This window comes from Dama dama, chromosome 11, assembly GCF_033118175.1.
Source record: "Dama dama isolate Ldn47 chromosome 11, ASM3311817v1, whole genome shotgun sequence".
Lineage (NCBI taxonomy): Eukaryota > Metazoa > Chordata > Mammalia > Artiodactyla > Cervidae > Dama > Dama dama.
Window position 1 is genome coordinate 1,169,662 of NC_083691.1, and position 23,563 is coordinate 1,193,224.

General features: G+C 61.2%; 1 protein-coding gene across 1 annotated transcript; it reads left to right on the forward strand.

Annotated features, from left to right (window-relative positions):
• Positions 1 to 3,009: 3,009 nt before the first annotated feature.
• Positions 3,010 to 7,971, forward strand: LOC133064242 (lipocalin-1-like). The gene is made up of 7 exons (XM_061154052.1): positions 3,010 to 3,194; positions 5,473 to 5,566; positions 5,856 to 5,986; positions 6,396 to 6,466; positions 6,851 to 6,961; positions 7,656 to 7,754; positions 7,946 to 7,971. The coding sequence occupies exons 1-7, from the start codon at positions 3,010 to 3,012 to the stop codon at positions 7,969 to 7,971; spliced, it is 717 nt and encodes a 238-aa protein (XP_061010035.1).
• The last annotated feature ends 15,592 nt before the right edge of the window (positions 7,972 to 23,563 follow it).

Sequence of the window (23,563 nt, forward strand, 5' to 3'; positions counted from 1 at the left end):
GGCGGCGACGCTGGGAGCGAAGTCGCGCCCGCCTCCTCTGCGGTTGTAAAGGTCACTTGCTGCGGAGGCACTTCCTGTTGCTTTGTCCTCGGGCCGCTTCCTTGTGGCTGGAAAGCAGCAGCAGCGCGGCCCTGGCTGACCTGTGCGGGGCCCTGCCCGCCCCGACCCCTCGCTGCCCACCCTGCGTCACCCCCCCACCGCCCTCGGTCCACGGTGTCGGATGCCCTGAACACTCGGCGTCTGAGCCAGCATCACGCTTCGTCTCACCCCGCTGAATCCACTGGGAGCGTGCCGGCTCGCATGGCTGGACCCTGAGCCCTGGGCAGCCTCCTGTGGTGCCCCTGGGTGCCTGGGCGCTTTCGCCGTCTCTCTCCAGGGTCCCGAATGATCAGTCATCCCAGGGATGGGTTACTGCAGACCCGTCAGGCTCACCCTGGAGACGGGGAGGGGGGGGCGGGGCTGAGTCTGCCACCAGCACCCCAGCGGGGCCCTGAGTCCCGGCACCAACACCGTCCCCTGCCCCACGCCACGTGCAGCAGCCCAGGACGCTGTCTCACTGGCCACTCAGGTGCCTGGGAAACCCCGACCAGCCATGTTCATTACGACAGGAATGGACGGGCGCCCCAGGGATTCGATCAGCCCAGATTAAACGTGCGTCTGGCCACAGCCCTGTCACACTCCCGGGGGACACGTGGGGGGAGAGATTTTAGGCAATTTCCACTTTTTCCTTGAAAGATAAACAATGACAATGCAAACAATTTGCCTTCTATTTAATGTGAATAGCCTTTTTTTTTTTATTCTGATGACACAAAAATCAGAAAATGCTGAAAACTCAAAAGTAGGAGTTAAAAAAATCCTATTTTGTCCAGAGGGCAGCTTTTCTGTTGGTACTTGGTATGTGGGGGGACATCCCATGGGCAGTTCCAACCAAGGACTTGCCAAACCAAAGAAGGAAAGAAATGAGAGAGAATTGCTGGGCATCTGGGTGAGTCCCTGGTGAGCCGGGGACGAGGGCCGTGCTGTGGGCAGTGTGGGGGTGAGGGTGGGTGACGGGGCACCCGGGTGGAGGCCGCGTGGTGGGGACAAAGGGACAGACAGCTCCTCGCAGAGCTGAGGCCCCCACACTGACCGCACCAGGGAGTCCGATGTGACCCCTGGGCGCCGACGACCCAGAGAGCCCCGCCTCCAGAAGCCCCGTTTCCCGGATCTGCTCTGGGACGTGGGTGTGAGGAGCCGAGGAGGCCCCCCTGGGCTTGCGGAGCGGAGGGGAGGCTTGCAAACCTCCCAGGAACCACGTCCGCTGGCTTGGACCTGGCAGAGGAGACGGGAGGATATGGGTCCAAGTGGCCTTCAGGCATTTCTGTCTGTTCACCGTGACATGCGGCTCATCGCTGGACAAAGCCGTCCACTGTTCAGACAGGCCGGGGGCCTTGCCGGAGCCTGAGAAGGAGAAGCAGCCAGAACACAAACACGCATGACCTTTCCCGGAGGCTGCCCATGGCCAAGGGTGCAGAACAGCCCAGCCGCCACCTGGACCCGCTCAGCCGGGGTGGGCTGTGGGCACCAGGCCTGTGGGAGTCCAGCCCTGGGGGAGCCAGGGGCCCCGGGATGGGGCGGCGGCCTCCTCAACCTCCGGGTCCCTCCCCTGCAGGCCAGCAGGGGGGCAAGGACAGGCCCAAGTTCAGGCAGGCGGGCGTGGCGTCAAGCCTGGAGGCCTCGGGGAGGCTGACAGCAGGGACAGATGGGCACGATGGATGGGGAGCAGAAATAATAAGAATTATGAGTCCAGGTTGGACAGGAGAATAAACATTCATCGGGAGGGAGAGGTCACCCACAAACTTACACATTAAAAAAGCTGGTAAGTACCAACTTCAAGAAAAGCCATAACATGTGATGAGTTACCACGTGGCACACTTCTGTCAAACTTCTTTTGCCCATTTTAGCCACTGCTCTGACGGTCAGTTCCTGTGAAACAGACTCATCGCTTATTGTGGTTCTGCTGTAAAACACGACTTCTGATCGATGATGTGGTCACCATCCAAACGGCATAAAGCTGGCATGTACCTGGAGAAAACTGTAGTTCAGAATGATGCATGGACCCCGATGTTCACTGAGGCACTATTTACAACAGCCAAGACAAGGAAGCAACCTGTGTCCGTCGACAGACGAATGGACGAAGAGCTGCATGCACACACAGCATTCCACGGCCACACGGAGAAGGGGATGATGCCTCTGCAGAAACAGGGACGGACCGAGAGAGAGTCACGCTAAGTGAAGCCAGTCAGACAGAGAAATACAATGCCATGTGGCGTCACATATGCGAAATCTAAAAAAAATGATACAAATGAACTTATCCACAAGACACAAACAGACTCAGAGATAGAGAAAAGAAACTTGCAGCTTCCAAAGGGGAGAGTGGGGTAGCGATAAACCAGGGGTTTGGGATTCAAAGATACACACTACTATATATAAAATAAAGAGCAGGTCTTACTGTGTAGCCCAGGGAACTATATTCATATGTTGCAATAGCCTATAATGGAGAAGAATCTACAAAGAATATACATATGCAGCAATCCGTTTGCTATACGCCTGAAACTAATACGGCATTGCAAATCAACTATGTTTCAACTTGAAAAACGTCTCTAATTAAAAAAAACAAAACAGCATAGAACCGGACTGTGAGTTTACACAGGTCCCACTATGAAGAAATTTTGGACAGTGAGGGGTGGCGTTTAGACTGGACATCAACAAGGACTCCTCACGTTAGGGATGTGGACCCCTTGACCCCAGACTCCCTTCCGGGCTCACGCAGAACAGAGCTCCCCTGTCCTCCGCTCCCCGCGGCTCACCCGCACTCGCTGGGCCCTTGGCCGGCGTCACCGGACCAGGCGGCAGGTGCAGCCACCCAGAGCGGGGAGGAGGCGGTTGAGCTCAGCCCCACAGTGAAGCGCCGGTGACCTTGACGCGCACCATGAGCCTCACTGCCCACGCCCCCCAGCGCGTGGCGGGATGGCTTCCGCTGACTCAGAGCCCGGCTGGGGCGAGGAGGGGCCTCGTGGGAGCCCCGCGGGTCTGAGGCAGCACCAGCACGTGGAGCGTCGTCACCCGGCCGCCTGGGGTGAGGACCTGGGCATCCGCCCTGGCAGCCCCTGCGGCCCGGGGAGAAGCCCGAGCCCCCGGCGCCTGTCCGTTCGGTCTGGTCACACCCTTGCCGTCATCCTGTCTACACTCTGCTCCGCATCTGTCTGGCTGGTTGTCTTTTTCCAGTTTGTTTGTGGGGCTCTCTGTGGACTCTGGCTGGACGCTTTGCGGTGAGCTGGTGGTGACTAGTCCTTCTGGGGGCTGCCCTTTCTCTGTCTGTGTCTTTCACACCTGTGGGACCTTCCTCTATGGCACAGAGGCATTGCCATTCCTTTTTTTCATAGGTTTCTACAAGTCACATTTCATCTTCACGCCTGCTAATCTACCAGGACTTGATTGTATGTGGTGAGGTATGGAGCTATACTTGTGTATCTTCTTCATACAGATACCAAGCTCCATTTATTCAACGTTTTCTTGACGAATACTCTTGCCACCTGTTCTCCACTTGTTCAGTTGCAAAATGGTGTGTGACTCTCTGCGACCTCAAGGACTGCAGCACACCAGGCTTCCCTGCCTTCATCATCTCCTGGAGTCTGCTCAAACTCATGTCCGTTGAGTCAGTGATACCATCCAACCATCTCATCCTCTGTCGTCCCCTTCTCCTCCTTCCCTCAATCTTCCCCATCATCGGGGTCTTGTCCAATGAGTAGACTCTTCACACCAAGTGGCCAAAGTATTGGAGCTTCAGATTCAGCATCTGTCCTTCCAAAGAATATTTAGGGTTGATTTCCTTTAAGATTGGTTTGATCTCCTTGCAGTCCAAGGAACTCTAAAGCCTCTTCTCCAACACCACAGTTTGAAAGTGTCAATTCTTCAGCACTCAGCCTTCTCTATGGTCCAACTCTCACATCCATACATGACTACTGGAAAAACGGTAACTTTGATTGTATGTACCTTTGTTGGCAAAGTGAGGTCTCTGCTTTTTAAAGACTATCTAGGTTTGACGTAGCTATTCTTCCAAGGAGCAAGCATCTTTTAATTTCGTGGCTGCAGTCACACTGTCCACTGAGTGTGTGAATCTATGTCTGGGGCTTCCCTGGTGGCTCAGACGGTAAAGAATCCGCCTGCAATGTGGGAGACCTGTGTTTGATCCCTGGGTCGGGAAGATCCCGTGGAGGAAGGCTTAGCAACCCACACCAGTGTTCTTGCCTAGAGAATCCCATGGACAGAGGAGCCCGGTGGGCTGTAGTCCACGGTGTTGCAGAGTCGGCCACAACTGAGCGACTAATGCTTTCACTTTTATCTTTGTCTGAGTGCGTGTATGCCTGAGTATGTGTATCTGTGTGAGGGTGTCTGAGTGTGTACATATGTCTGAGTGTGTGTGTGTGAATGTGCGCATCTGATTGAGCGTGTGTGTGACTGTCTGTCCACATGTGTGTGGATGAGTGTGTGTGCCTGTGTTGTGTGAGTGCGTGCCTGAGTGACTGTGTCTGTATGTGGGTCTGTGTGTCTCAGCGAGTGTGTGTATGTGTGCATGTGTGAGTGTGTCTACACGTGTGTGGATGAGTGTGTGTGCCTGTGTTGTGCGTGTCTGAGTGTCTGTGTGTGTCTGTGTGCATCTCAGTGAGTTTCTGAGTGAGGTCTTTATCTGAGTGACTCGTGTGTTTGTGTGTGTGTCTGAATGAGTGTGTGAGTGCATACCTGTGTGTACATGTACATGTCTATGTGTGTGTCTGTCTTGGTCCTCCCTCCTCACGTCTGATCCATTGCTGCTCTGTGTGTGGAGCAGAGAGGGGACGTCAAAGTGCCCACTTACAGCACGTCTTGTCAGGAGTGCACACACCCCCTTAGAAGCATGACTGTATTCACACAGTGTACGCGTCTTGCCAGGAGTGTACATGTCTCCTTAGATGCATGGTTGTATTCACACAGTGTATGCCTCTTGTCAGGAGTGCACACACCCCTTTAGATGCATGGTTGTATTCACGCAGTGGGCTGGTGCTGAATCTGAGGTTCAGAAGCCGCTCAGGGACATTCTGATCTGAGCCACCGTCCTCCTTGGTGGCGAGCGTGTTGCCCTGGTGCTGGCACTGCGAGGCTCCCTTGCCTGGCCCCCCCTGGGGATGGGCCTGCAAAGCCTGGCCTCCAGCCTGGGCAGCGAGGTGATGACTCTCGAAGGTGAACGAGGGTTGTTCAGCAACATCAACAATAGTGTCCTTTATCTGCTCACTGCAGAATTGGCCACCGTTTATGGCCAGGAAGGGATTGGGTGATGGTCTCTGCCAAGTTCCGTGGGGCCCCTGGGCCGTGGGACATAAAGGGCCGCTGCCTGAGTGGCCGGCACAGCCTCTCTGCGCCCAGCGAGTGACCTGTCAGCGGCTGTGCCTGCAGACCCCAGGAGATGAGGGCCCTGCTCCTGACCCTCGGCCTTGTTGCCTCCCTGCAGGCCCAGGTCACCCCAGTCCTGGACAGCTTGACTGAGGACGTGAGGCTCGGCTGGAGCTGGGACAGCTGGAGGGGTCCCTGGGAGAGACCAACCCTTGCCCCCGAGGCTGTGGTCAAACTGAGCGAAGGGCGTCTGAGACAAATGGGCCCAGGGTGGCCATGGCCCCCAGGGCGCTGTGGGGCTGGTGCCCACCTGGGGTGGGGCCGGCGAGGGTGCTGGGCATCTGCTGAGGGTGGGAGGCGGGAGAGGCACTGTGCTGCAGCCCGGGGCCGCTGAGTGGGGCTGGGGGTGCTCAGCCTGAGCCCTGATGGCAGGCAGCTCTCTCCAGGTGTCAGGAAAGTGGTATCTGAAGGCCGTGACCACAGACCAGGATGTTCTCGGGAAGGATCAGGAGTCGGTGCTGGCCATGACCTTCAGCGTCCTGGAGGGGGGCGACCTGGAGGCCAAAGTCACCTCGCAGTGAGAGTTGCCTCCCCCCTCCCCGCTGACCCCTTCCCACGGCAGGAGAGCGGTGTCTGGGGGGTGGGCAGGCCACACTGGGGTCCGTCCTGACCCCGTGAATGATGCTCAGCCCTGGACAGCTCTGAGGGGGTCACTGCCTCACTGGGGACCCCGTGCAGGGACGGGTCCCAGATGGGACCTTGTGAGTGGCGGGGCAGGGCTGGGAGACCCGAGGAACTGCTGCGTGAGATGCTGAAGGCCCCACCAGAGCCTGGACTTGGTGGGAGAAGCACCATGCTCCCAGGGCTGCCTCGGACCCGGGCCTGCCGGCGGCTGCCGTGGGGTGGGGCGCGCGGTGCCCGGGCTGGGCCGGGTTTCCAAGGTTCCCGCACCCAGGCATCAGCTGAGCACGGCCTCTGTGTCCCAGGGCTGACGGTCGGTGCCAGGAGACGAGCCTGCTCCTGGAGAAGACCGACGATCCCGGCAGGTACACGGCCTGTGAGTCCTGGAGCCCCAGGTGGGGGTGGGAGGTGGATCCCGGCAGGTTTCTGGGGGTCGCCCTTCAGCCAGGGAAGCCCCACTCCTTTCTGACCCCCTTAAGTGCCCGGCGACCCCTCCCACCGGTCAGTCTGCCTGAGAGGTGTGAACACCTGACGCCACGTCCAGGTGTGACGCACTCGTCTGGAGGGGCTGGCCGGTCCCCGCTCCGGCTGGAGCAGAGCTGAAGCTCCCCCTGCTCTAGCCTCTTTGGACCCCCCAAAACCCCCTGGGACCTGCCCACTGGGTGACCACGTCCCGGGCAGGGCCTGTCCCGGGAGCTGGGGGCCCAGGGCCTGGGGGTCAGGGGCCGGGTTGTTCAGGACCGTGTCCCGCCCTCTGCAGACGGGGGCAGGCGTGAGGTGTTCATCTTACCGTTGCGGGCACGAGACCACTTCATCCTGTACTGTGAGGGCGAGCTGGCTGGGCGGCAGGTCCGCATGGCGAGGCTTCTGGGTAAGGGTCCCACATCCCGGCCCCTGCAAAGCCCCTCCTGCCCCCTCCCCCGTGCCTTCTGCTCAGGAGAAGCCCCCGAGGAAGCAGCAGGTGCCACGTCACGGCTTGGTCTCCACGGGGGATGCGGTGGGCGCAGGACGCCAGCGTCAGTGTCGGGGCGGGCCTCACCACTCACCAGGCAACTCCTTGCAGCATCACCCTCGGTTCCGCTCCTCGGGGGGCTGCCTTCTGGGGGAGAGCGGTGTCTGCATGGACCCCGAGTGGGAAGGAAATTCCAGCTCCTGGGGCTTCATTACGGGGACGAGGCTCAGGCAGGCATTGGAGCCTTAGGACCTTCCTGCCTGCGGACAGGGGGCCCCGAGGGTCATGGAGGGTCCCTGTGGCCAGGAGCAGAGTGAGCCTCAGCCCAGGGGCCGGCGTGGACTCCCTCCCAGGCAGACCTTCCATCCTTGGGGCGTTTGCTGAGGGCACTTCCTGCCCCGCCCAGGCTGGTGTGTGGGCGCCCCGTGCCCCCGAGACTCCTGGGCAGGTCTGCTTATCCAGCCTGGCTCTCCGCCCGGCCCTGGGCCCATGGGTCCAGCCCCCGGTGGCTGTGTGGCCTCCCCTCTGGCCCGAGGCGGCCCCTCACTCCCCCAGGCTGGGACACGGTCACTCTTGGTTCTGCCCTTCACCCTCCCATCTGGTTTCACCACAGGAAGAAACCTGGAGAACAGCCCGGAGGCCTTGGTGGAATTCACGGAGTTCGCAGAAGCCCAAAGTTTGAACCTGGAGATCTTCAGGCCCCTGCAGAGCGGTGAGAAGCCCACGGGCCTGCTGCTGGCTGGTGCCCACGCAGGGCCGTCAGCAGAGCCACAGCTGATGAGGACAGGCCGCAGTGACGGGGGCTTTGTCCTCCCTGGGGTCACGTGAAGCGCTGGCCGATGGAGGGGCCCTGCGCTAGGGGGTTCCCTGTGGTCTTCTGAAATGTGCTTCCTTTTTCTGCAGAAACTTGCTCTCCCGGAGGAAACTAGGGTAAGTGGACAGCTGCAGAGCACCCTTGGGGTCTTGGGGTCCCTGGGGCTTTGAGAGATCACCTGGTCGATTCCCCAGGCCTGCTCCCACCTGGGCCAGGCGGGTGGAGCATCTGCTCCTGGGCTCACCTGGCCCCTGGGCAGTGCCTTCAGATGGGCTCAGAGCATTAGTCCTGGGCAGCGGGGAAACCCCTTTGCAGGGGGGAGGCTGTCTGCTTCCTGGCAGCCCCCCCCAATGCCCCATGTGCTTGCCAGCAGGTGTGAAGTCCCTCCTCACCCCCATGTATCACCGTGACTCTGATTCCCAATGAGCTGCTTAGAAGGGTCGGAGCTGGGGTGCCCCACGCAGAAAGCTCCGACCCCCGGGTCCCTCACCAGCGGCAGGTGCCTTGGGAGGGTGGCATTTCAGCAGCGTGCCCAAGGTTACCTGCCCAGGTGTGAGCAGAGTCAGAGTCCAGAACGTTGTCACGTTGCCCTCACTGGCCTGAAGTCACGTCGTCACACCTCCACACGTGGGCTTGGAGGCCTGAAGACAACCTAGTGGAAGGACCCCTTTACTTGCCCAGGGCTCCCTGAGGGCCCCACACCCCCCGCTGCGTCACTTGGAGCACGCTGCCCCTCTCCCATCCTGGCATCATGACCCGCCCCCTCCTCTGCAGGGCAGGGGGCACCGAGGGGCCACGGCAGCCCCCGGGCAGCACCTTCAGGAGTGTCCACCCTGCAGGACATGGAAGGAGCCCTGTCCCTGGGGCACGGGCCGCTGCACCCCCTCCCTCCCAGCTCCCCACCCCTTTCCTGGCTTTAAATAAAGAGTTTCAGCATCCCCAGTGGTTCTGCTTGTCTATGGGGTCCCTTGGAGGGGGCTGAGGTGGGGGGGGGTGCCGAGGTGGGACCCCCCTGGCCTGGGCGGGGAGGACCCCAGGTCCGTGCCTGGGCAGGTCTGGGAAGGTGAGTTATGGCCCTGGGGGTGAACCACCACACATCACCTTGTTCAGACACCTTTTGGAGGATTTTTGGTGTTTTCTATAAGATTTAAAGAATCTCTGATGGCGTCCACGAGGCAGTGAGCCTCGGAGATGAGAGGCAGGGTTCTGGACGGCCCTGGGCACAGAGGCCTGCCAGGCAGGGCCGCGTCAGGGCTGCGCTGGGGACAGGGTGGCAGGAGCTGGAGTCGTGGGGCCGCTCAGCTGGGGTGAGCGGGCTTTCCTGGGCTCCCTGTGGATGGGCTCTTGGAATAACTTCAGGGGCTCCGGGAACAAGGGCTGCCCCAGCTGTCTGGGGCCTGGCTCTGGGCAGTCGGGCTGCTGCGTGGGGGCCCGGAGCAGGAGAGCCTGATGGGCAGGTGTGAAGTGTGGGCGTGGTCGGCCAGTCCGGAAGGGGAACTGCCCGCGCCCGGCCGCGGCTCCCAGTGGGCAGGATGGCACCGAGCCGACCCACCACACCCGGGCCTGGCTCCCCGGTTTCAGAAGGGAGCTGGGGTCTTACCCGGCGTCTGAGGGTCTCGACGTGGCAGGTCCTCCGGACACCCAGCTTCGAGGTCACCTGTGGTGGGTGCACAGGCGCCTCGGGTGTGGTCACTCGGCTTGGCCGCACTTGGGGCTCACGGGGGCCGCTCTGCTCCGGAGGGCAGCCTGCGGGCGTGGGTTCCCTGGCCGTTCACCTGGGGTCTGCCGGCACCTCTTGTCCGCAGCTCCTCGATGGCATCACCCCAGGGTGGAGCCCAGGAGCTCCGCGGCAGGTTCTTCAAGCTGCGAGGGCGCAGGGTTCCTATCAGAGCTCTGCCCGCTCCCGGTGGCGGACACAGGGCGGGCCTCAGGTGAGCAGCAGGGGGCCCAGGTATCGGGTCCAAGGCCCTTCGTTACCTTCTTCCGGGGCTGGCTGACCTGCAGCACGGTCCACTGGTCTGCCCCTGGTGGCTCTGCAACACCTTAAATGGGTGTTTTCACGTTTTGTCCAGAGTTAATAATTGCTCGCTGGGGGAGGCGTGGAGCCCTGGGAGCTGCTTGGCCAGGCTGGAATTGGCTCAGTTCAGTTCAGTTCAGTCGCTCAGTCGTGTCCGACTCTTTGCGACCCATGGGCTGCAGCATGCCAGGCCTCCCTGTCCATCACCAACTCCCGGAGTTCACTCAAACTCAGGCCCATGGAGTCGGTGATGGCATCCAGCCATCTCACCCTCTGGAAGCGGCTCAGCATTTCCTAAAGGAGCCGCACTGCACAATCCCGACAGAAGGGGGCGCACTGATGGCCGGCGAGCGCCGCGTGTCACCGCTGATTCACCGCTGATTCATGATGCTCACCCCGGTTCGTGCACAGGGGTGCTGCAATGGGAAAGCAGGACAGCGTCTTAGGCGGGCTTTCCCTAGAGCCAGACCCTGCACGCGGCTCACTCAGCTGGCCCCCCTCCCCCCCGTGCGGGGCGCGGTCGGCTGAGGAGCAGCTTGGCCATCCCTGCGCGGCTCCAAGCGAGCTTCTGCCCCAGAGGAGGCCCTGGGGGAAGGAGCCCCGGCGGCCTGTGGTCAGGGCTGCCTCTGTGCCTGGAAGGATGGCTCTGGAGGTCCTGGGGTCCCTGACATGACGGCCCCCCTTACACGGCTCAGATAACCTCGTCACTCCACGGCGTGGCCACTGCTCTTCTTCAGTCCAGTTCAGTTCAGTCGCTCAGGCGTGTCCGACTCTGCGACCCCATGAACCGCAGCACGCCAGGCCTCCCTGTCCATCACCAACTCCCGGAGTTCACTCAAACTCATGCCCATCGAGTCGGTGATGCCATCCAACCATCTCATCCTCTGCTGTCCCCTTCTCCTGCCCCCAATCCCTCCCAGCATCAGGGTCTTTTCCAATGAGCCACTCTTCCCATGAGGTGGCCAAAGTATTGGAGTTTCAGCTTCAGCATCAGTCCTTCCAATGAACACCCAGGGCTGATCTCCTTTAGGATGGACTGGTTGGATCTCCTTGCAGTCCAAGGGACTCTCAGGAGTCTTCTCCAACACCACAGTTCAAAGGCATCAATTTTTCGGCACTTAGGTTTCTTTACAGTCCAACTCTCACATCCATACATGACTCCTGGAAAAACCATAGCCTTGACCAAACGGACCTTTGTTGACAAAGTGATGTCTCTGCTTTTTAATATGCTGTCTAGGTTGGTCATAACTTTCCTTCCAAGGAGTAAGTGTCTTTTAATTTCATGGCTGCAGGCACCATCTGCAGTAATTTTGGAGCCCCCAAAAGATAAAGTCAGCCACTGTTTCCACTGTTCCCCCATCTATTTCCCATGAAGTGATGGGACCAGATGCCATGATCTCAGTTTTCTGAATGTTGAGCTTTAAGCCAACTTTTTCACTCTCCTCTTTCACTTTCATCAAGAGGCTTTTTAGTTCCTCTTCACTTTCTGCCATAAGGGTGGTGTCATCTGTATATCTGAGGTTATTGACATTTCTCCCAGCAATCTTGATTCCAGCTTGTGCTTCCTCCAGCCCAGCGTTCCTCATGATGTACTCTGCATATAAGTTAAATAAGCAGGGTGACAATATACAGCCTTGATGTACCCTTTTTCCCATTTGGAACCAGTCTGTTGTTCCATGTCCAGTTCTAACTGTTGCTTCCTGACCTGATCTCCTTAGGTGCATATAAAAACGACAGAATGATCTGTATTCGTTTCCAAGGTAAACCATCAATATCACAGTAATCCAAGTCTATGCCCCAGCCACTAATGCTGAAGAAGCTGAAGTTGAACGGTTATATGAAGACCTACAAGACCTTCTAGAACTAACACCGAAAAAAGACGTCCTTTTCATCCTAGGGGAAAGGAAAAGGAAAGTGAAGTTGCTCAGTTGTGTCCGACTCTTTGCGACCCCACGGACTGTAGCCTACCAGGCTCCCCTGTCCATGGGATTCTCCAGGAAAGAGTACTGGAGTGGGTTGCCATTTCCTTGTCCAGGGGATCTTCCCAACCCAGGGATCAGACCCTGGCCTCCCACATTGCAGGCAGACGCTTTACCGTCTGAGCCACCAGGGAGACAGTCCATCAAAGGGGACTGGAATGCAAAAGTAGGAAGTCAAGAAACACCTGCAGTAACAGGCAAATTTGGCCTTGGAGTACAGAATGAAGCAGGGCAAAGGCTAATGGAGTTTTGCCAAGAGAACGCACTGGTCATAGCAAACACCCTCTTCCAACAGCACAAGAGAAGACTCTACACATGGACATCACCAGATGGTCAACACCAAAATCAGATTGATTATATTCTTTGCAGCCAAAGATAGAGAAACTCTATACAGTCATAAAAAACAAGACCAGGAACTGATTGTGGCTCAGATCATGAACTCCTTATTGCCAATGCAGACTGAAATTAAAGAAAGCTCTGCCTGCTCCAGGCAGCGCACATGGGGCTAGTGGGGGCGGCAGCCCTTCTGCACAGGGTCTGGGGGTCTCTGGGGGTCGTGCTCCCTCCAAGAAGGTGCAACGGACCTCCTGCCTGGTCCTGCGTTGCTCTGGGCTCCAGGTCTTACCTGTCAGTGGTCCCAGCAGCCACCCGCCAGCTTTTAAGCTGCATTGCGGGGCGGGGCAGGAGGGCGCCCGCGGGGACCCCAGACCTCTGTTCTTCCGGATTCTCTGCTCTGTGGATCTGAAGCTTTACCTTCTGCTTTGCCTCTGTTCACAAGTACCTCTTGTGTTTGCCTCTTCCTTGATCTCGTCTATCAGTCCTCCTAGGAGAACCAGCGTTGGCTTTATTTACTTATTTTTAACGTCTGTTTACTTGTTCACTTATTTCTTGGCTGCGCTGGGTCTTGGTTGCTGCGTGAAGGCGGGCCCTGGTTGCAGAGAGTGGGGGCTGGTCTCTTGTTGTGGTGGGCGGGCTTCTCATCGTGGAGCACGGGGGGGGGGGGGGGGGGGCTGCGTGGCCCCTGGGCATGTGGGCTCTTCCCGGATCAGGGGTGCAGTGGGTGTCTGGGCACTGGCCATTGGGCTCTCACCCGCTGGGCACCAGGGACGCCCAGCTTGGCTTTAGACGAGGCTTCCTCACGGTTCCTTTGCAGGGTTTTGGCTTCTTGGTGTTAAATCCCTCCTCTCTCTGTCTTAGGTTTGCTCTGTGATTTGAACACTCAGTTTGAAACTGAGTCCCCTTAAAACCGAGTCCCTCTGCCAAGTTTAGAACTAAGCTCTATCCAAAACTGTCTTCCCTGTCTTTTCCTGAACGTGTTCCCCTCAAGATGGTCGAGTATAAAAGAAAGGGGGGATTGAGACCCCAAACCAGTTCCCGTGTCCCTAGCTTTTGCCTCCTGGGCCTCCCCTGGTTCTCAAAGGGTTGGCTCAAGACATAGTGATTAGGAAATGCTCAGGAGAAACCAAGAACAACCATTGGGACAGGAAGCTGCTGACAGTTTAGGCCCGACACATGCTTTAAAGGTGTTTTTACAGAAAGCGGACCCCACCAGGTGAAAACTGCTGACTACGGCACGGAGACCCCAGACCCCCTGAAACCAGCAGGCTGGTGATGCTCACAGCCACCCGGAGCTTTGAGCACAAGCTGCTCACACCTTTGAGGCCCCCTCCCCACGCGGCCTTTGAAGCCAGTCTCCTAACCAGCAGCTCGGGACGGTCTGGGGCCCCGGCCCGCCGTCCCCCCGGGCTGCCGGCCTCCTGAGTGAAGCAGCTTTTCCTTCTCCACCAGCTCTTGGCGCTCGAGTATTGGCCTTTTGAGCAGCCGAGCGTGGGTTGGGTAGCGGCCTCATCTGATTACAGGTTCACTTACTGACTTCTTTGTCTGTCTGCTTCCGGCAGATCAGGCTGTGATCAAGGCAGAGATAATTCGGAAAGGGAGGCTGAGGCGTGGCGGACGTGGAGCTGCCCCACGTGCAAGTCGGTGTCAGCCGCTCCAGCACAGGCTGTCGGGAAGGTCATCCTTTCTCCCAGAACTGCCGGTACACCTTTGTCCAGAGAAGCTGTGGGCCTCCTGCTGACGTACGAGCCTGCCTGACCATCACTCACACGGACCTGCGTCTATAAACATGGGCTCAATGACTTCTTATCTGCCTCGGGCTGGCTGCTCAGAGCCTGCTTGGCCTGCCAGCTTCTGCCCATTTCCCAGCGAACCTCAGCTGGGCCGTGGACCAACACTGCCTTTTGGGCGCCCAGTGCCCGACTGTCCCCTTCTGACAGTGGGCCAGGCTGAGGGGCCTCTGCAGAAGCCAGGGTGTTCTGGGTCCAGGCGACACCCTGTCTCTCCAAGACGTGGCAGGGGGCACCGTCCTGCCAGGCTCTGGGAAAGGGTCACACAGACCAGGAACACAGGAGCCTCTCCCTGTGGCCGGACCTGCCTCCCCGTCTCCTGAAAGGGCACTGGGCCTGCCCCCTGGCCAGCCTGGGAGGGCAGGCCTGTGCTCAGTGGCACCTTGGGTGGTAATCGCGGTAATTACTGGGTCCAGCTGAACGTTCGGTTCCGTCCCCAGGGGGTAGGGTCAAGCGAGTGCATGGTGGCCGGAGGGGGCACACCCTGCCCTGTACGGGCACAAACACGCCTTTGTGGGGCCCTAGGGTCCACCTGTGGCCCTGGCCGCCTTCTCGGGTCAGCCCCGAGTCCCAGGAAGGCACGCCAAGACCAGCACCTCCTCTGTCCCCGGAAGAGAAGGGGGCCCCAGCGCTGGCCCAGTGCTCTGTGTTCCTGATCTGGCTGTTGTGAAATGCGGACAGCTGGACACCGCAGAGGGCGGTCAGACAGGGCGAGGGGCCGCCACGCGGGAGGCCTGAGCTCCCCCGGAGGCCGGGTGGCCCCTCTGAGGGCGGGGGTCCCTCCGTGCCCTGGACGTGCAGTGCGAAGAAGCGGGCACCGCCCAGGGCACAGACGGGTGTACAGACACTGGTGGGGCCATTCAGGCGGGAGCTCCAGGGCAGTGGGCCGGGCGGCCCCCAAACGCCCCATCCGGGCCTGGGAGGTGGGACTGAGTTATTGATGGTGAAGTGAGATCGCCCTGCAGCCCAGGGCTGGTGTCCAGACAGACACGTAGGAGGAGGCGTGAGAAGACAGAGTGGACGGTCGGGGGTGTGGCCACAAGCCAGGGGCCTCCAGGGGGCTGCAGGAGGCAGGAAGGACCACCCCACCCCCCGGAGACTGCAGGGGGCCGGCCCTACCAGCACCTGGATCTCAGACTTCAGGCCTCAGCACTGGGAGGGGATGCATTTCTACCGTCCCCAGCCTCCCCAGTCTGGGGGCCCAGGACATGAAAGCTGTTCTTCACAGACAATCCATGGGGAGTGTGACACAGTTGGGGTGTACCTGGGAGGGCTCCCCAAGGAGGCCGTGACGAAGCTGAGCCTTGAATCCTCAAAGAGGGCAGAAGGTCACAGGCCAGGGGCTGTAGGGACAACCGGCCGCCAGGGCAGAGAGGCCAGGACTGAGCTGGACGCCCCCCTACCGCCTTCCTCACCCGCCCTGTTCTCCTGCGGGTCAGACCTCCCGCTCACGGCAGACCCTGCAGGAGGGGGAAGGTGCGCTCAGAGAGGGGAGCAGGCTGAGGGCGAGGCCGGAGGCCCCCTCCCATCGCCCCACCTGCAGGGCGGCCCTCCGACCCCCACAGACCGCGTGGGGCCCTGTGGCCCGGCCCGAAGGCTTAATGAGCCGTGGGTGGAAATGATAGGTTCCCTTGCCAGCTGGCCACAGAGCGCGGGGGTCTGTGCCAAGTGCCCCGGGACCCTGGGCCAGGGGGTATAAGAGGCGGCTGAGGGACGGCCTGCAGAGCCTCTCGGAACCTCAGCGAGAGGACCTGCCGGCGGCGTGAGCCCAGAGCCCCCAGGATGAGGACCCTGACCCTGACTCTGACCGTCGCCCTCGGCCTGACCTCGGCCCTGCAGGCCCGGGAGAGCCTGTCCTTCCAGGGGCCGGATGTGAGGCTCCGGGGGACGGTGGGGGTCGGGGGTCCCAGGCTGAGCCCTCCCTGTCCACGGAGGCCAGTGTCTTGGGGTCAGAAGGGAGATACGGTTTAGGGCTCGGCCCTGACCCTCCCCACAGACAGTGACCGCCAGGGCTGGGAGACTGGGGGCCAACAGGGCCTCCGCCCCGTGCGCTCAGCCCCACGCGGTGCCCCAGGAAGGTGCTAGAAGGAGGGGCTGCAGATGTGCCAGGGGAGCAGCCTGGGGGTGTCCGAGGGGCTCCAGGGGGCGTCGGGGTCGAGGGAGCTGGCTGTGGGCGGGGTGGCTGGTGAGGCGGAGGAGAGGCGGCCGCCAGGTCCACACATGTTTCAGGTTTCGGGGAAGTGGTTCATCACGGCCTTCGTGGAGAACAAGGGCCTCACAGGGGACAGGGTGTTCCCCGTCACGTTCTCCGTCCTGAGCGACACCCACGTGTGGGCCTCCATGACACACAGGTGAGTGGGCAGCTCCTGGACGCACGCGGGCCCTGCTTTCCCGGCCTGAGGCCCTTCATCAGGCCCTGCTGGTCCTCCCGCCATCCTGCAGGCGCGGGGAGAGGCTGGATGCCCGCTGAACTCTGCAGGATCAGCGGCCGGGGCTCTGCCGGGACGCGGGCGGAGTAGCGGAAGGCTCCACCTGGAGTCGGGGTCCCCTGCACTGCTCCACGGTCGGGGTGGGGCCCCGAGCGTCCCCAGGGTGGAGGGGACCTCAGGCCCCTGAGCAGGGGGCTGTGTCTTCCAGGGACCGGGGCTACTGCTACAACGTGGACGTTGTCCTGGAGAAGACCAACGTGTCCGGCACGTACACTGCCTGTGAGTGTGGCGGGGTGGCCCCCAGAGCCGGAGCCCCAGGCCCGGACCTGTGGCCGGAGGGGGCCGTCAGGGTGGGGCACCCCCTGCTGCGGCTCAGGGCAGGCGCGGGCCCCAGGGGACAGGTGACTAGATCTGGGGTGGGGGGCGTGGCAATCGGGGGCCCCCGGCCGCCCCCAAGCTGGGCCCCAGGACTCGCTGCTAACACGCCCTGCCCTTGGTCCTCCGCAGCGAGGGGCAAGACCCACGTGGACGTGGAGGAGTTGCCCGCGAAGGACCACCTCCTGTTTTACTGCGAAGGGCCGTTCGAAGGGGGAATGTTCAGAGGAGCCAAGCTCTTGAGTGAGTCCCCCCCGACCCCGGCCTGGCCCCGTCTCTGCTCCAGGGGCCCTGTCTGCCCAGCAACAGCCCTTCTCTGCCCAGGGCTTTGGCACCTCCGAAGGGGCAGCGCTTGAGGGCCCGAGACAGGCACAGGCCCGCGCGCTGGCTCTGGTGCGCCCAGGGGCCTCTGCAGGCAGCGCCCTCTGACCCGACAGACCGCTCTGGAGGCACATTCCAAGTCCCGCTTCCTGGGGTCTCGGGCCAGGGCCGGGTCAGCGTCGGGGAGGCAGGAGGTGCAGATGGAGGAATTCTTGGGGCAGGGACCCTCACGGGGGACAAAGGCCAGGCTTCTCTGGTCAGAGGGCAGCGCAGTTCCTCTGGGAGGGGAGCCCTACCAGGTCAGGGGCCTGACCCTGCAGGGGGCTCTGGGATCCAGCCCGAGTCCCCCCAGAGACTCCAGGGACTCGGGTGTCCCCCGGGGCCTCCCCTGCTCCTTCCCCGGGACCTGTTGGCTGGGAGGGGCCCGTCTCCTCCACACCTGCTCGGCGCCCACCCCAGATGGACCCCTCCAGCCCTGCGCCCTCCCTGGGTGCTGGGAGGTACCCTGCTCCCGGGTGTCCCCCGAGGCCTGACTCACCAGGCACCTGGCCTGCAGGTAGAAATCCCGATGTGAGCCCAGAGGCCCTGGAGGCCTTTAAGAAATTCGCACAGCGCAAGGGCTTTTCCCCGGAGGACGTCTTCACACCTGAGCAGATGGGTGAGGGGCCAGCCCGCGTCAGCCCTGGGTCCTCTCTGCGTCCTCTTCCCTCCCCGGGTCCGTCCCTCCATCCTCTCCTGCCCCTCCCCGGCCCCCGGCCACTCCTGCCCCTCGCCAGTCTCTCCGTGGGGAGACGTAAGCGCTGTGATGGGTCACAGGGAGCCCCGGGAGTCCCGCTCTGGGTCTCCGTGACCCACGTCCTGGCTCGGGCGGTGAGGGGTCTGGGCCGCTGTGCAGGGCGTCTGCTCACTCCTGGGCTTGTCTTGGTCTCTACAGAAAGCTGCGAGCCTGCAAGTGACTAGGGTGAGTGGTCCTTGAAGCTATTGAGGGTCCTGGTTCAGTGGGGCGTCTGGGTCCACCGGGCCCATCAGGGCAGGCAGGGGGGACCCCGCGTGGCCGGGAGGAGGCGTCTCTGCTCTGAGGGCCCCCCCGGCCGGCCCCACTCTGCAGGGTCTGTTCCTGGGCTTCACTCCGCACCTCAGGCGCCCTCTGAGCTCAGGGCTGACTGTTGTGTAACTCGGGACGTCTGTGCCCGCCCAGCTGTTCCCCCGGGAAGGTGCATTCCGGCCCCCACGCTGCAGCCCTGGGGGCAGGGAGAGCCCCGTCTGCCCCCTTCCTTCATGACCTCTCCCCTCCTCTCCAGGGCAGGGGGCACTGAGGCTCCACGGCAGCCCCCGGGCAGCGCCGTCAGGACCCGCCCCCCTTCTCCCCCAGTCCTCCCTCCCCTCTCCTGGCTTCAAATAAAAAGCTTCAGCCTCCCTGGTGGCTTGGCCTGTCTGTGGGGTCCCTCGGGGGGTGAGGGGGGAGGCCGGGGAGGTGGAAGCCTTGCAGGAAGGACCAGAGGACCTGCTGCTGTCTTGGGTCCCCGTGGTGTGTGTCTCTGTCTGATGGCCGTGGGGGTCCGGGGAGAGGTGGGTGCTGGCAGCTCTGCCTGAAGTCGTGGGGGGTCTCTGCAGGTCTGATGCCCACAAGCTCAGGTTTGGGTGGTCCTGAAGTTGGGGGAGGAATCTGATGCCCACGAGCGCAGGTTTGGGTGGTCGTGTGGCTAGGGGAGGGATCTGATGCTCATGAGCGCAGGTTTGGGTGGTCCTGTGGTTGGGGGAGGGTGTGAGGGTGGCAGGGTCAGCCCCAGCCCCAGGTGGGGACACGTGTGCAGGTGGGGAATGCCCGGCCCCCTGGGCCCCCACAGACTGGAGGCCGAGGTGGGAGTGAGGGGGGCCAGGCACATAGGACAGGGACGGCTGGACACTGGGCCCCGGACCCGGACGCCTCTGCTGGTCTCCCCCAACCCCCCAGGCCTGGCTGCACACAGGCACTGCCCCTGGGGAGGGGACCGCGTCAGCAGTGACCTCTGACCTCTTCTGACGCTGACCTGCAGTTTCCCCAGATCCCCCTGGGGCGTCATACCACCTGACAGGCAGCTGATGGCGACCAGGGTCTCCGTCCTCGTGGTGGGAGGGGAGCCCAGCCCAGCCTCCCTGGAGACTGGGGACGAGGGGTCCCTCCACACAGGGTCAGTGTGGCTCCCCAGTGGGGGCGGCCAGCTCGCCTGGGCCCTCCTGGACACAGCAGGCCCGCCAGGCAGACGAGGGGCCCTGGGCCCTCTGTTCCCTCCTGACGAGGAGACACCAGACAGGGCGTCCCCCGCAATGCAAGCCCCTCCCCAGTGTGGGGGCGCCCGTGGAGCCACCATGCTGGGTCCTCTGACGGCCCACCCCCACGTCCTCCCTGCCGGCCCCCCTGCCCTCTCCCCATATCAGGGGTGACAACACTGAGCCTCGGGATCACCAGGATCGTCTCCATCTCACGCTGAGCTGACCGGCCCCTCCCGCCCCCTCCCCATATCAGGGGTGACGACACGGGCCCCGGGATCACCAGGATTGTCTCCATCTCACGCTGAGCTGACCGGCCCCTCCCGCCCCCTTCCCACATCAGGGGTGACGACACGGGCCCCGGGATCACCAGGATCGTCTCCATCTCACGCTGAGCTGACCGGCCCCTCCCACCCCCTCCCCATATCAGGGGTGACGACACGGGCCCCGGGATCACCAGGATTGTCTCCATCTCACGCTGAGCTGACCGGCCCCTCCTGCCCCCTCCCCACATCAGGGGTGACGACACGGGCCCCGGGATCACCAGGATCGTCTCCATCTCACGCTGAGCTGACCGGCCCCTCCCACCCCCTCCCCATATCAGGGGTGACGACACGGGCCCCGGGATCACCAGGATCGTCTCCATCTCACGCTGAGCTGACCGGCCCCTCCCGCCCCCTCCCCACATCAGGGGTGACGACACGGGCCCCGGGATCACCAGGATCGTCTCCATCTCACGCTGAGCTGACCGGCCCCTCCCGCCCCCTCCCCACATCAGGGGTGACGACACGGGCCCCGGGATCACCAGGATCGTCTCCATCTCACGCTGAGCTGACCGGCCCCTCCCGCCCCCTCCCCACATCAGGGGTGACGACATGGGCCCCGGGATCACCAGGATCGTCTCCATCTCACGCTGAGCTGACCGGCCCCTCCCGCCCCCTCCCCATATCAGGGGTGACGACACGGGCCCCGGGATCACCAGGATCGTCTCCATCTCACGCTGAGCTGACCGGCCCCCTGGTCCAGCCACACCTTCAGGTCTTTGCCCCGAGCCTCACGGGGCCCTCGACTGGCCAGGAAGGGCACGCAGGCGGCGCTGCCAGGACCAGCGAGAGGGACGGTTCCGGGGCTTCTCGGGGGCAGGGCCCACGCCAGGCTGACTGCACGGAGCAGACGTTCCTTCCTGCCACTGGAGAGTGAGGAGGGGGCCACTGCGTGTGAGGAGCCACGGGGGTGGGGGCGGGGGGGACTCACAGAAGGGCTGAGCCCCTCGGGAGCAGCGGGGGGACCTCCCAGGAGGGGAGCCCCGGCCTCGTGACCTCAGGGTGACGCGCCCCCCCAGCAGAGGGCTGCACGGTCAGGGGGAGGGGTCACAGAAGGTTCTGGGGTCCGGGGGGAATGGGACCCCCACCACTGGAGTCAGAGCTGTGCAGTGTGGGGTCGGTCTGGAGCCTTCCCCCACCTGTGCACAAGCAGACACACGCACTCACACTCACTCACAGACACACTCACTCACAGACACACTCACACACACTGACACAGACACACACACACACTCACATACATGCACAGGCAGACAGACTCACTCACACTCACTCACACACACACAGACACACTCACTCACACTCACACTCACACACACACTCACAGACACACACATACTCACAGACACACACACACAGACACACTCACACACACACTCACAGACTCACTCAGACACACACACACGCACACACACAGAAAGACGTATGTACACGTGAGCATGCACAGGAGACACACATCAGCACACGCTCACACACGTGTTCACACGTGTACACACACGTACACTCACACGTCACACAGCCCTGCAGCATGTGTCTGCACAAGACAAAATTCTGTGTGCCTGTGCACACACAGAAACATGCATGTAGACACACACACACTTTATAGCATTTAAATATCCCCCAGGGTGGAAGATGTGATGTGAACATCTCCCTTGGAGACCCCTCAGCTGTCTCTCCTTCTGTCTGTCTGTCACATGCAGATTCATTCACCTCTGTGTGTGTCTCCCTGCCGACATCACATCTATGTGGTCTCACAGCTGGGATCCTGGATGCAGAGGTTTGGGCCACGTGTCTCAGGTAAGACCACCCTGGGATCTCCCTGCCAGCACCCACTTTAGCAGCTATGGGGCCTTCAGTCATCCACGTGGACCACGGCTGGTGGATCCCATCCCCTCTCCACGGACACGAGTGTTTCTAGTCCCTGCTATTTCAACCAGTATTGTGATGGAGACTCTTGACAATGCATCTGTGAAAAACTGAGGATTCCTAGGGTGAGGTCCTAGGAGTCACTCTGCAGGTACACGCCCTTGGCATCCTCCCCCCGCCCCCCACCCCGACACCCCCAAGTGCACAGGCACACACGTGCACGTGGGCACACACATCACGCGAGGATCCCTGTGGGTGAGCTCCTAGGAGTCGCTCTGCAGGTAAAGCGATGCACCTGTGGAGCTCTGGGCTCCCACACACGGCTCTCCCAGAGAGGAGTGTCCTTCCACGCCTCCCTCCGGGGGCTGCTGGCCCTGCTTCCTCACGCTGTCCCCAGGGCTGGTCGTCAGCAGACTGGAAACCTGCCAGGGTGGGGCGACGCGGCGTCTCCAGGCTCCCGTCCGTGTCATCGGGCGGCCGAGCGTCTCTGACACGCACAACCACGTTGCATCACTAGACGGGCACGTGTTTGTCCTCTGTCCCTTTCTAGAACGTTGACTTTCACCATCTGGGGGCCACCTGGGATGCGAGCGACGCTGTCCCAGCTTGCGGTCTGTCCTCCCAGCTCTCTGCATGTCTGTCTGTTTGGCCGCAGGAGGAGCCAGGCGCTTCCGGCTCTGGGGCCACGCTTAGAGCAGGGGTCTCCACCGAGATGACATAGATATTTACAAAACAGATTTCAATTTATGCATCTCATCTTTAACTCACCTGAAATTTCCCTTTCATATAACAAAAATGCTACTTCCAATTAAAAAAGAAAACAAAAATTAACTACTCCCCTCTTAAAACATGTGGCTGATACAAGAAGTGACCTGGCATGATTGTGTTCACAGGAGACACCCGGAGCCGGGCGAGAGACAGAAGCAGGTTAGGGCTGGGGGCGAGGCGGTGGGGCGTGAGCGCTTTGGGTCAGGGCTCCCTTCTCGGGAGGAAATCCGTCCGCCCGAGGCCGTGGGGAGAGCTGTAGACTGTGAATGTCCTCCACGCTCCAGAAGTGCACAATTTAAAATAAAAAAAGACTTGCTTATGTGAAGACATAATACTGCATATTAACGCATATATACGGAATTGAGAAAGATGGTTAATGCCAGTCCTACACGCAGGGCAGCAAAGGAGACACGGAGGTAAAGAGCAGACTTTTGGACTCTGGGAGAAGACAAGGGTGGGATGATTTGAGAGGATGGAGTTGAAACATGCACATTACCACATGTAAAATCGAAGGCCAGTGCGAGTTGGATGCATAAAGCAGGGCACCCAAGCTGGTGCTCTGGGACAACCCGGGAGGATGGGGTGGGGAGGGAGGTGGGAGGCAGGTTCAGGATAGGGGGACACGTGTGTACCTGTGGCCAACTCATGTTGATGCATGACAAAAACCATCACAATATTGCAATTATTCTCCGATTAAGAGATAAAACAAAATGAAAACAAAAAAAAAGACACCATAAATGATAGGAAATGAAATAATAAAATTAAAAACAGAGACAACGACAGGGAAGGGAAAGGAAGTCTGGGGTGGGGGCAGCGGGTAGGCTGGTCTCCGGGTGGGGCGGTAGGTCCAGGTGCTGCAGGAGGTACCCAGAGCCTGCCTTCCAAAGACGGGAAATGTCCCGCCACCTTTTCCAGAAGCCCCAGACTGCGGTCCCCGATGGCGGTCCCCACACGGGCGGTCTGAGGCCAGTCTCTGCTACCCCCGTGTCCCCCCACCCACCTCCCCCTCGCCGAGGTCCGCGTGCTCCAGGTCGGAGCCGGGCATGTTGAGCTGCACGGAGGCCAGCAGCTGCCTGAGGGAGGGAAGCTCCGGGGCTGACGAGTCCTCCGCGCCCTGGCCCAGCCAGGTGCCCAGGATGGAGGAGACAGCACTGGGGCGGGCGGGCAGCAGAGTCAGGGGCCTGGCCTCTCCTTCCTCTCGGCCTCCCCTGGCACCCCCCTGGGGCTGGGCTTCTGGGCTCACCCCACCCATC